The 12,795-nt window shown below is 38.0% G+C and overlaps 2 protein-coding genes across 3 annotated transcripts in view; one reads left to right on the top strand and one right to left on the bottom strand.

Annotated features, from left to right (window-relative positions):
- DNAH3 (dynein axonemal heavy chain 3) overlaps window positions 1-5,115 on the top strand; it is a 63,956-nt gene extending 58,841 nt beyond the window's left edge. The window contains exons 57-61 of the mRNA XM_075514741.1: window positions 536-703; window positions 2,148-2,290; window positions 2,873-3,077; window positions 4,358-4,495; window positions 4,678-5,115. Of these exons, the coding sequence (XP_075370856.1) occupies window positions 536-703; window positions 2,148-2,290; window positions 2,873-3,077; window positions 4,358-4,495; window positions 4,678-5,031 (1,008 nt within the window). The 3' untranslated portion in view covers window positions 5,032-5,115. The remainder of the gene's footprint in view (window positions 1-535; window positions 704-2,147; window positions 2,291-2,872; window positions 3,078-4,357; window positions 4,496-4,677) is intronic.
- The window catches only part of LYRM1 (LYR motif containing 1), a 28,490-nt gene that overhangs the window by 5,893 nt on the left and 9,802 nt on the right, over window positions 1-12,795 (bottom strand). Inside the window, exon 4 of one of the 2 annotated variants that reach the window (XM_075514756.1) lies at window positions 12,042-12,189. In XM_075514756.1, coding sequence (XP_075370871.1) covers window positions 12,073-12,189 — 117 coding nt within the window. In that variant the 3' untranslated portion in view covers window positions 12,042-12,072. Of the gene's footprint in view, window positions 1-11,878; window positions 12,190-12,795 lie in introns of those variants that run through there. The other variant, XM_075514755.1, reaches the window with a different exon arrangement.

A 12,795-nucleotide genomic window follows, 5' to 3' on the forward strand; every position in this document is an offset into this window, starting at 1 on the left:
AGTACAGTTCTGGAAAGTCAATAGGAGTCAGGCTTCAGGAATCTACAGCTTACTTCTGCACCCTCTTGCAACCACTTTTGCCTTGAAAGCAGCCATCAGGGTGAGGAGGTGGAATGGCAGGTATATACTCAATTTAATCCCCTTTTTCCCTTCCACCAGCTGCATAGAAATAACAAATGTGCTCAAATCCCACCTATTTGTGTAGCCTGCAGTTATAGGGGTGATACATATGGCATCCTACGCTCTTCTGTGACTCCTACCAGCGCTCCTTGTATATTTCTTATGTACATTCCTTTCTCTTGCTTTCTCTTGCTACTTACATGAGGGTGAGAAGAACAACTCCTCAGTGAGTCTTTGAGTCATTCAAAACTTTTATATTTATCTCTGTGGACTGAGTAAGTCAATTCCTGGATGCATTTAACTGGGAACTTACGTGTTTGATTGTAAATGGGAAGGTTCTGTCCAAGTTGGGTTTACTGATCATTTATTAATATATCATTGAATGATTTCTGGTATCTAAATGTTTCTTTTACAGTCTTACATTGAATACCTACGAAGTTTACCAATTACAACACACCCTGAAGTGTTTGGACTTCATGAAAATGCAGACATCACCAAGGATAACCAGGAGACTAACCAGCTTTTCAGTGGAGTGCTCCTGACTTTGCCTAGAGAAGCAGGGGGAGGTGGCAAGTCCCCTCAGGTAACTGGGGAAGAAAGATCAACTTGCACTCTGGAAAGGTGCCCTTTCCTGTCATGCCCTAGGTCTGAGTAATCCAACACCTCTCTTCACGTGACTGTGGCATTGGGAGTAGATGTGAATGTTCCTGTAGAGAAGCAGACAGATTTGGCATAGAAGAAACTTTAAAGATGAAAGATACCCTAATGACCTTGAAGTCAAATACGTTAATACCACACAATGCCACCTGGTTGAGTAGAACGTGCAGTTTGAATAGGAGTGTTTCTTTCGTATTTCGTGTTTTAAAATAACAGTGAAGTGCTTCACTTCAGTCATGAATTACAGTTAGAGCACAGTTAACAATCACAGTTGGTAAAGCACCTCGAATCACATCCACCTCTAGGCAATTTTAAAGTATGACATTTAATTCCCGTCTACAAATTCCAATGATGGAGGTTCATGCACTGACCTGATTTCATCCAGCAGTGGTTGTATGACCATCCCTGCCATTCTCACTAGGGGACAGATTCCAGCATGTCAGGAAATTATATCAAGTCATTCAACCTTCAGGCAAGCAATATAAGTCCCTTAGAGGCAAAAGTCATCTTCCTGGTGAAGTCTGTGCTATAATGGTACTTCCAGTCTATGTTATTACTCATTGAATGCTTGGTTTTTGAGATCGATATTTTGCTTCCTGTTGGCTGCTTCAGTTTCTACAGTCCCAAACATGTAACTGTGTTTGTGACTTGTGTGGCACAAAGAAAGGGGGCAGTTTTGCAGAATGGAATCTCTTGGACACAGACCTCACTGTTATCTACCCCTCCATGGGACCTGGTTGTGAAGATGCTGGGCATTTCTTTCCTTCATCCTGTCCTGGCAGCTCAGGCTACTCAGGCCAAGTCCATGCCCCTTTGAGACATAGATAAATGACCTTTCAAGCCCCTCAGATTTGACATCCTATATTTTATACACAAGTGTATTCTTGAAAAGTGGAATTGATTGAGCCTCATTTCCTGTGGGGTTGTCTAGTGATCATATCCTCTGATGTCTAATATGCTGTAAGTAAAGCTTCTCTCGTGGCTGGGGTATTCATATGGTCTTTCCATCATTTTCCCCATGCTGCATACCTTGTCTTTTCCTTCATTGTGGCAGTAGTAGGATTATGCTTGTCTGCTCTGCTGCCTGTTTCCTTAGAAGTTGCCTAAAACCTTTTTACAAATTAAACCAAAATTACTAACAAATTTAAAATTATTGAGAAGGGAAAAGGAGCAAGCAGGCACATGCAGAGACAGACAGGATGATGCACAAAGAGTAGGAGCATGTAAGCATTATTTCTTTAGGAAAATGGACTAAAATACCTATGTGGATATACAGAAAAAACAAAAAAATCTAGTGTTGTGGAATTTATTGAATAAAAATAGGTGAAAAAAAGGGAAATTCCTCATTCACTGCAAACCTGTGATTTCAGGAAACAGTTGAAGATTTGGCGCAGGACATCCTATCCAAATTACCATGTGGCTTTGATGTTAAAGAGATTATGAAGGTATACCCAGTACTTTATGAAGAGTCCATGAATACGGTTCTCAGGCAAGAACTAATTCGATTTAACAGGTATGGCTCTGTTTTGTGTAACATTGCTAATACTGAAATATGCTTGTGTTCATCAGTGCTAGCCACTCAAAAGTCTTAAACAGTTATAAGCCTTTTACAATACATTGTTCTTAACATGATAGATTCTGCTTTGGATGAACCTTTTAAAAAGACTTGAAAGCTGCAGCTGACTACCTGAATATAGAAATAATACCTATATTCTTGGAGTATGAACTTAAATCAGATTTGAGTTTGTTGTGTTGAGGTAGGGCAGCCTACTTCATTCTTTTTAAGTCATACCCAGGCCCTGATATTCACAGCACACTATGTTAATTAGTGTTACAATCTTTAAAGCTCTTGTCACTTGATTTCCCTTGTATAGAATGGGAATTTTCACTACCTTCCATTTCTCTGTGTGTGTTTTTTCTTTGTTTGCTTTTCTGAAGTTAAGTAAGAGTTTTGATAACTAAAGGTGAGATAAGGAATTTCTGACAGGACATTTACCAGCTTTGATCGGCCCTTCATTCAAGTTGGACTCAGGTCTTTAGCCAGATAGTAAGAAGTAAATAATGAGATGACAATTTTTTTTTTTTTAATCTTAAGGCTCACTGAAGTTGTTCGGAGTAGCCTCATTAATTTAGGCAAAGCCATTAAAGGCCAAGTGTTGATGTCATCTGAAATTGAAGATGTTTTCAATAGCATGCTAATGGGAAAAGTACCATCAATGTGGGCTGCCAAATCCTATCCATCACTGAAGCCACTGGGAAGTTATGTGTCCGATCTCCTCTGTCGTTTGGCCTTCTTCCAGGTATGCTGAACTGAGACTGACAGGTCTAAGGACTCGGTAGTTGAAAGCTGAATGGGTAAAATGTGTATCAGTACCTGTCCTCACTTAGCAGTACCCTTATAGCTCCAGATTGTGAAGTACTTGCACATACTCATGACCAAATATGTACTGCATTAACAGCATTGGAATTAGCTAGGTAATTGCTCAGCAGGGTGAGTTGGGAGTATAATCCTTTGGTGCTAATCTAGTGCTGCATTTGGTAGTTTCCATTTTTCTATTTCTAGAAGATGCATTTTACTTTGCATTGATGCCTTAAGGACTGCCCTGCTCAAAGGACACTGAACCAGGTGTGAGAATGCTTTAGGAACCGTGCATAACAGGCACTATTAAATTTTATATATGTGACTGTAAATATCTTTCAAGTTTAATAAAAAGTGACACCACTTCCACACACTTTTTGAACAAGCTATTTTATTCTTTACTCACCCTTCCATTATTTCCCTTGCACTCTTAGCACTCTCTTCAAATTACTTAAAATTTCAGATTTACCTTAAATAGCTGAGGTACTGAGATGTAGTGGAACCCCACATAAGTCAGAGGAGGAGAAAGCTAGAAAGAAGTGTCTGAAAGATTTGTATAAGCAGCAGAATTTCCTGTTTGCTGGATCAGAGTACCATATGGGCTTCTTTTTACTCCAAATGGCTTAGAGTGGTGTCAGGGACATTCTGCCCTTGCCTTGTTTTTCCAACTGCCTTTGTAACATCCAACAGAGATACTAGCCCAAGATCTCCTTGTCTGGCATCATTGTACTGGAATTATTTCCTCTACTAGCATCTGATGTGTTGGCTGTAGTGAGTGCCCTCACAGTGACTGGTGAAGATACTATGTAAGAAAATTTGGCCTTTTTTCATGTTAGGAGATCGGTGTTTACAAGACTGTAAAAGAGGGTATATTGATAAAAGTGTCCAAATTCAATAATTTTTCTTTTTTTTTGCTGGCTAGTATCTAGACTTACCAAAATATGCTTATGCTACTTTCTGAAATTTCTTTCTCAGTAGCATTGAGTTCTGGTTGTTTCAGAATGAGTGATTATTTTTGTTGTCATCATAAATACCTGACTCTGTGATTCGTTGTCTCTGAAAAATATAGGACTAGTGGTAGTATCCAGAGGTTCCTATCAAGGTTTAGTTCTCATTGTGCTGTTTGAGTGTATCTGAAAAGACATCCCTTTTCTGGTGAATTGGCGCAGTGAAGCAACAGAAGGTATTTTTCTTACATTTGTTTTTTCTCTCCATATTCAGAGTTGGATCATCAATGGGCCACCCACAGTCTTTTGGCTCTCAGGATTCTTCTTCACTCAGTCTTTTTTGACTGGTGTTTTACAAAACTATGCCAGAAAATGCACCATCCCAATTGACCATATTGGATTTGAATTTGAGGTAAGAAAATGCAGAGGAATTTTGGTTTTCTTGAACAGCTTGAAACATATTCTGGGGCAGCAAGGAATAGAGTTTTCAAATTAAAAGAAATTTTATTTAAAGGAGTAATTTCGGACTGTCACTTATAGGATTTAATATACTCCAGATAAAAATAAAAACAAGCAATGGTTTAATCATTCTAGGTGATGAAACAGGAGCACACGATGGAGAAAATGCCAGAAGATGGGGCTTATGTCAGAGGCCTTTTTTTGGAAGGTGCACGATGGGATAGAGAATCCTTGGTAATTGGAGAATCACTTCCAAAAATCCTTTATGATTCTTTGCCCATAATTTGGCTGAAACCTGGAGAGAGTTCCAGATTTCCTCATAGGAACATCTATTCATGCCCTGTATACAAGACAAGTGCAAGAAGAGGTGTCTTATCCACTACTGGCCACTCAACCAACTACGTTCTCTCAATTGAACTCCCTTCAGACAAGCCCCAGAAACACTGGATAAATCGAGGTGTGGCAGCACTATGCCAGTTAGACGACTGAGAGTATGCAAGTCAAAACACTCGCATTTTGTTATTAAAAGATATACTTCACTCCCTAATGGCTGCTTTTTTTTTAATATCGGGATTTCCTGCTGACTTCAAAGCAGCTCCCAATTTCCTTTGGTTTTTAGCTGTTATCAGCCACTAAGCAAGAGTGAGTGAAAATAGAACACTACAAACAGAAACTTATTTGAGAGGCCTGGGCTTTATCTTGCAATAGATCAGAATGAACAGAACTCCCATCAAACTGTGTGCCACCCACATCATTACAAATCTTGTGAAATCTGAATATTACCACCTAGCTGCTATCATAGGGCTTTTTTTTTTTTTTAATGAAATTGGGCCCAAAGAGTTTTGCTGCTGATTTTAATGCGAATCTAATCCACAACTCTTCCAAATAGGACTCTGTGGATTTGCCTACCAATTCTGTGTCCCAGGAGTATGTAGGGCAAGGAGGGAGGAGATGAGAATAATCTGTTGTCAACATGTAAAACCAATCCTCAGCTAGAATGAACTCCCAGAGCTATATTATGAAACTATAGTAACTGACACTCCTTGAAGATGTGCCTCAGCATTTCCATGGAAAACTTCTAGACATCACATGCATTGGGAGCCTGCTATTTCTCAGAGCAGTATGCTTGTCTCATAATTTTTAAACTTTTTTTATTTCAGTATTATTTACTTACATATCCCAAGTGCCTGATAAATTGAGCTGTTTCCTTTCTCCCACAGTCTCATTTTACTTCCTCGTCTTGCTCTCTTGCATGTTGGACTAATAACCACCTGAAATTTTGTACTTGTTTAAGCCCTTTCATCAGAGAAGCTCAAAGTAGCTTGCAAACATTAATTAAAAATAAAATAGCCTGAACATCTTCAAAGAGCTGTGCAGTCATTAACTAATCCCCACAGCATGCCAAGTAGGTACTAAAGATGGATCATTAGACTTGTGTGTACACAGTACAAGAGAAGCACAAAGATCAAGGCAAACAGCAAAAAAAAAACCCCACTGCATAAACATCCACTAATTTGGGGTCTTGTATTTTTTTTTCGTTGCCCAAATTGCAGCATTTTAATGACTTGCTTGAGGCCTCACAAAGTCAGAGATGCAGCTATAGTTCAGCAATTCCCAGTATCCTGCTACAATCATTAAGTGATGCTGCTACAACTCATTAAAACATATGGTTGTGGTCATAGGAATTTATCTGTTGTGTTGTGCTTAGCTGTTATATGTTAAAACAGTGTTCATTATTGTTTTACTAACCGCTGGTTTGTTTTATATAGTTATTCATAAAATAGTAACTTTTAAGAATGGTAACATACAGGTAAGCAAGAAGTGTTAGAGGTATGTTGTACAGTGCTGCTCTGCACAAAGATATACATAGGTAATTAGTACAGTATCTTCATGTACCATATGTACCATATGTACCATATTCGATGCCTCATTAACAGTACAGTATGCAGGCATTTGGTGCATCATTATTGTTACATGGTGACTAGGGCAAAGATGTCAGGCCAGGACACTTAATGGATATTTGTTTTAATAAAGGTGACAGAGATGTGCAGGTGTTTTAACTTACTGATAGGAGGAAACTACTCTTAACAATTTAGACTAAATGATGTATTTGGCACTTATAGCAAAAATAAAACTTGTTTATGAATGTTACAGCACAGTCATCCAAATTGACAACAATTTTTTGAGAAGAGAATCATGTTTCAGAAGATCTATAAATAAATTAAATAAAATTGGTCCTTTAAAAAAATTGTCCTTTATTAGGCTTCATAAGAGTAACACAGATACTTTGTACCTTTCATATAATTAAAATTAACTGAAATTTACTACATATTTTAAAAAACCATTGTGGTCATTACCGTATTTTTTGAATGGGTGCATCTAATTGTTGTTATCACATCAACAATTCAGATCACTAATTAGGTCACTGTGGCATCAGAGATAACAAACCAGTCACAAGCCTCCTCTTATAGGTGCTTTGCATGCAGGCTAAAGAGGCTGGACCTGTGGTGGACTTTATGGAGGTGGACTTTATGGACCTGGCTCCATAAAGATCCTTCCCTATGGACTGATCAGTTCAGTTGCTGCTCTCAAAAGGATCTTGCTATTTAGGTTTGAGCTTATGCATGCAAGTGACTGGTGAAAGCTCACCTGTCGCTGCTGAGGCACTGCTGAAAGGGAAGCTGGGGCAACAATAGAGTCATCATTCTTAAAACACTAAAATGAAAAGTTGAAATTTGAGGATTGAGTTTCTCCATCCTTCTTCAGATAATGCTAGTCTTGTAAACAGTCTCCTTTAAATTAAGTCATTTAAAATTAAAAGCCAAATTCACTAGTATATGCTACTTAATTACATTTTATGGACATAAATTACTTTTAAACTGTTGGAAAATACTGTGGGATAGCTTGCCATGTGGGTTTCTTGTTAACGACTTTTTATGAACAAACACTAATGGATAGTTTATTAAATGACACAGTTGTGGTTCTTGTGAATATATAGTGGCTTTACTACTACATTGTCTGCAATGTCCTTGTTACTGTGTTGATTTTCTAAATGCTTCTTCTGTGTTAATGTTTAGATTTGAGATGAAGGCATCTCTTAGAATGTAATTAAAGATGTATTTCAAGCTTTTGTAGATGTGACCAAAATATATAGACAAGAGAGAAGTCTATAAAAGAGGGTTCATGCATCTGCCGGTTGCTGTGCCCCCTTCGCCAGGGATCAGGCATGGCTGAGTTGCTTTAGCTGATGATTACTGAAGTATGTGATTTCCTGAGCTGCCCTTACTATTAGAGAAAAAATAATAGAATTTACTGTTGAGGGATATCTTAGAGATGTTTTTCTGTGGTTCTTTGAAATGAGCTTCCCAACCTTATTTCCTGAGTATTGTTTAGACCTTCCTGAAGAATGATAAGCTGGCTAAACATTAGAATTCACAAGTTTTCTTGGCTGAGATGCATTAAAAAAAGAAAAGGGCAACTCAGCTGTTGGTTGGACATTATAAAAATGTGAAAAAATTTTTGGACAAATGAAGTACCTTCTAATAGTAGTATTAGATTTCTTGTCTTTACAGGTTTAGTATTTCCATATCTTAATTAGAAACTCTCATTAAACAAACCACAGAAAACACCTGTAACTACTGCAAATCATAGATTCACAGCCTTGCTAGTAATTCAAAGCAGATGGAAAAAAAATGCAGTATCCAGACATTATGGAGCAAGAGATTTTTTTTTCCTTAGAAATAGCAGAGACAGATTTTCAGCTAGGGATGCTGTAAGACAGATAGGTTTAGTACATTTTCTTAGGAGATGGAAACCTTTCTCTTATCTCATCTGTACAAAACTCCATTTCAGAAACAGAAAATACTATCTCTGTTGATTTTAACACTGTTGGGCTGTTAAAGGGAAAACTATACAATGAAAAAGCAAAAGACAATACAAAGGCCCCATATTCTTCTACTTAGGAGTTCCTATAAGCTAGAATGTTTTGCCTAATAGGATTAGAAAAATTAGTGAAAGGTGCAGGTCTCTCCTGTAACTAGCATTCTTGAAAATGAATTTATAGGTATGATCAGATAAGTGACCTTTCTGTCTGTGGATAAAAGGTGGATGTTACTAATATCATTTCTGATGGATACATAGTAGGGCCCCAAGACAGTGAGGTCCAGGTTGCCTTATTTTCTCCAGATCTAAAAAGTTATTACAAGAACAAAGTTGTATTAGTAGAAAGATAGATCAGATAACCTAATCCGTCTTAACCTGTTTCAGTTCTGTGATACTTCCTTTGGAATAGATTGGGTCACTACTGCAACTTAATGAGTGTTTCCTCACTCCTAGACAACATTGAGGGGGTACATTCAGTAAGCAGGTGCCGAGTCCATCTTCTTAAATGATGGTGTGCCTGCTAATATTAGTGTTAAATTTGGTTTCGTAAGCACATGGATTCATAAATTACAACCTTACTATGGACAGAATTTCCAGAGAGGAGGTGTTACTTAATTCAAGGCCAGATATCGTGTCAACAAATTACTACTGCATTGCCTGCCGGTTAGCTTGCAGGAGAGTTCATGCAACTGACTCAGGATTTTTATTTCTAAAGAATATAAAATTAATGTCATCTTTTTATTCTAAATTATTCTAAAGCATCTCCTGACTAGTGTGATAAATTGGAAAGAGACAGTATTTACTGGAAGGGGAGAAAGAGAAAGTCAAGCAAGTACAGGACAGAGTGTTCACTGATTGAATCCAGTGCATTACAGACTCTCGAGAACTCAGTACATTTTTGGACAACATCTTTTTGCAAGTAAAATTAATGTGTAGGAATGACATATTGCACCATTGTTGGGATACTTCTTGACAGAAGTTATACGTCCTTGGAATTTAATACAATGAGTACCAGTTGAGACATATGCCTATCCGCTGGACTGAGTTGCAGATGAATTTTTTTTTCATTGAACTCCCTCAAAATGGTAGTTTGCGAGTTTGACCTCCAAAAGCAAAGGACTCTAAGGCAGATTCTCTTTTCTATACAGAGTTTAACTTAAGCTGTGAAAGAAGAGTTTTGCTCTCCAGACTTGACAAAAGAGCTGATCTAATCCTTCCTTTAGCTGAACAGCCTGAGCTTTTAACAAATTTCAGCCTTTGCCTTCTGGTGCTGGAAAGTAATAAGGATCAGGCAACTAGTTAATAATTTCTCAAACATTTATTTTGAAAAATTAATGGGCATTTAAAGCATCTCAAATAATGTGATGCTGTTACTGCAGTTCAACTTACTGGCTTTTCAGTTAAGCAAGTAGATAGTCATTTGAGTTACTTGAAGCTACTTGAGCCTTTTTAAAATTGCATATTTATATTTCCCTTCAAAAATAAATTCAAACTCATATTGTTATTTCAATGTGGTGTAAATCTTCTGGAATTTTAGGGATGTTCTTTTGAAATAATCTACATCTTACAGTATGTGATCAGGAAAGAGTTCTGACTATTAATACAGACAGGAAATTTAGACTGCTCATTTACATAGCTGTTTATTCACCTGATGAGTCACAGCATCAATACCTTCATTAGTCACATGAATTTTAACAATTAAAAAGATTCAAATGATATTTTAATGACAAAGAATGAGCCTAAGCTTCCATTCAAAACCCTTGTGTCTGCACATTTTGGGTTGGCTCAGTTGACACATCTCTACACTGGTGCATCAGAATGAGAGTAGGAAAAGACTGTATTTGGACTTCTTTCAATGAAGGATTAAGCAGTGTGTATAATAATGTTATTTTTTACTATCTTTATTCCATCCCCCTTTACCTAGGCTAAATGAGTTTTATTTTGTGTCTTCCTGGCAGCAGTAAATTTGCAGAGCTCCCACTGACAGGCAGAACAATGGCATTTTACATGTTACTTCCCACATGAGGCATTCCCAGGAAATAATTATATGGGAATAGATACCTTTGTGGACTGGAGCCATAAAGGGTAGTGAGAAATTGGGCTAGCCAGTACCTGTCATGCTGACTTGCTCTTATTGTTTCCTTGTACTTTCTGATCTGCTTGTATTTTTTTCACTCTTACAAGTTGGGCGATGAACTGTCATTCTGTTCTGCACATGACTAGTTTTAACTTATTTTTAAGGTAGACAAGAATATTTCTTTGCCATTGTCTATTAGGGCTGGGAGAGTTTAGGATGAGTTGCAGAGCTTGGAAAATGAGATTTCATTGGTTTTGCCCACTTTAATAGGAAATAATATACACTGCATTTTTCAAATTTGCTTTTTTGCCACCATTAACTTCTGGCTGGAATAGGTTGCTGCTTATACTTTCTGTCCTTAAAGCAGCTGTGTGCTGTGCTTATGTAGTCTCCCAGTACAGTGTGGCTCTTGTCCAAAGCCTGGTCTCACTGGTGCTTCTAGCCTGAAGGACAGAAGGCTCCACTAACTTTCCTGAAGAGAATTTGTAAACAGCCTGGTAAAGGCAGAGGACTCAAAAGGAGCCAAAACAATTGGTGGCCAGTGAGGGGGAAATTAATTTCTTTTCACTTCCATTCATGAGGCACCTGCGAAACAGAAACACCCCTCACACTTAAGAGCCTGAAGAGATAGTTGTAGATACTTTCTTTTAATAAAGTTGGGGTTCTGTCCATAATGTAAGAGTTAAAACCTAACACTAAAATAATTGTTGAGAAAGCCAGCATGCTGATTATGTTGAAAAGCTAACCATGTAAGAATGCACAGTGAAGACACCCAAAACATCTTAGGCTTGCTCCCGTAGTGATACCCTGAAGGGAGAATTTTCAGTCAGTCCATACATGGGAACCTGAGGAACCCAACACTGGAATGTTTTGCTCTGAGTTGTGTAATGGCATTCCAAACTTTGCATTTCACATCCACACCCTCTCTAAAGGAAGGGGAAAAAAAAAAGCTGACTTGGAGGCTCTAGGCCACTCCTCTGCAGTTTGCAAAAAGGAAAAAGAAGGAGTGGTGGCATTTCTGCTTTCTCTTTGCTACTGCCCATTTAGAAACAGTACTTCACCATAACGACATTATGAAACTGGAACGTTTCTCCAGGGACAACAGCCACTGCAGGGACAGGAGAGGAAGGAGTGCAGCTGCATGATGCAGTTGTCGTATTCCCACTTGCATTCAGAAGCTCTGGAGGCACTGTGTCTGCTTGATTCTCCTGGACTTTCTTGATTTTTGCTGACCCTTACACAAGGCGCTGCCCTGAATCACAATTGAGCATGTATAATCCTCAAACCTCCAGAGAACCCTGTTATAGATTAACAGGGTTTGAAAACCTGCTGTAATGTATCCTGATGTCAAAGTAATCTTCGTATCACACCTCAGTCCTCGAAAAGTGTTACTTTTATTGATGAGTCAGTGGTTGAAATGTAATAAATACTAGACCAACCTTATCCATCACATGCAATGTACCAATTAGCTTTTTGGCCTCAGGAAATGTGTGAGCAAGTGACCAAAACAGCTTCATTCACAGTTGTGCACACAAATCACTTGGATTACAGTCCACAGCTTAAATGATGGGTTATGAAACTTCATCATGGGATTTCAGATATATTGGCTTAGAAATCTTCCTTAGCTTTTCCTGGTGTCGCAACATACGGCCTTGTTTATGGGCAAGACCCATAGGAGGGAGATGGATCTGTAAAAGAAAATCCCACCAGTTAGGTGCAAATTGAGAAGCTACAAGGAAAAGAAGGCATATACAAAGACTAGGCTTCACTGAGTTTTAAATCATTTCTTCACACTTTGGAGAGGGCAACTGTACCGTCTAGAATCAGGTTATTAGATTTCTAGGAGGAGTGCTTTCTGAGGAATGATTACTGGTGTAACTTTCAGGTCCTAAATGTTGCATTTATTAAAATCTTACACATTTTAGACTTTAGTAACCTTGTTTTATAGCTTAACATCAGACTAATGATAAAATACTCATTGAAATAGGACTGCTGACAATGTTCCAGAACAGTAAGACCTAGAAAATGCTAAAAATTCCCAAGTAGATGTTTTAAAGCAATGTGTGCTTTATTCATACCTAGCTAACAAGTCACAAAGTAACCCCAAACTGTATGTATTGAAAGACTGCCTTCTTATTGTCATGATTATATATACCATATTAAAATGCACAATCAATGTCATTGACTCCACAAGCAGAAGGAGTAATGGGTGACAGGCTCTTCCTTTGATTGACAAAGTCTTTATATTTCATAAGACTGTTAGTGGGAGTCATGCAGCTATATCCCCCCCTAAG

Source organism: Mycteria americana, chromosome 12 (genome assembly GCF_035582795.1).
Source record: "Mycteria americana isolate JAX WOST 10 ecotype Jacksonville Zoo and Gardens chromosome 12, USCA_MyAme_1.0, whole genome shotgun sequence".
NCBI lineage: Eukaryota > Metazoa > Chordata > Aves > Ciconiiformes > Ciconiidae > Mycteria > Mycteria americana.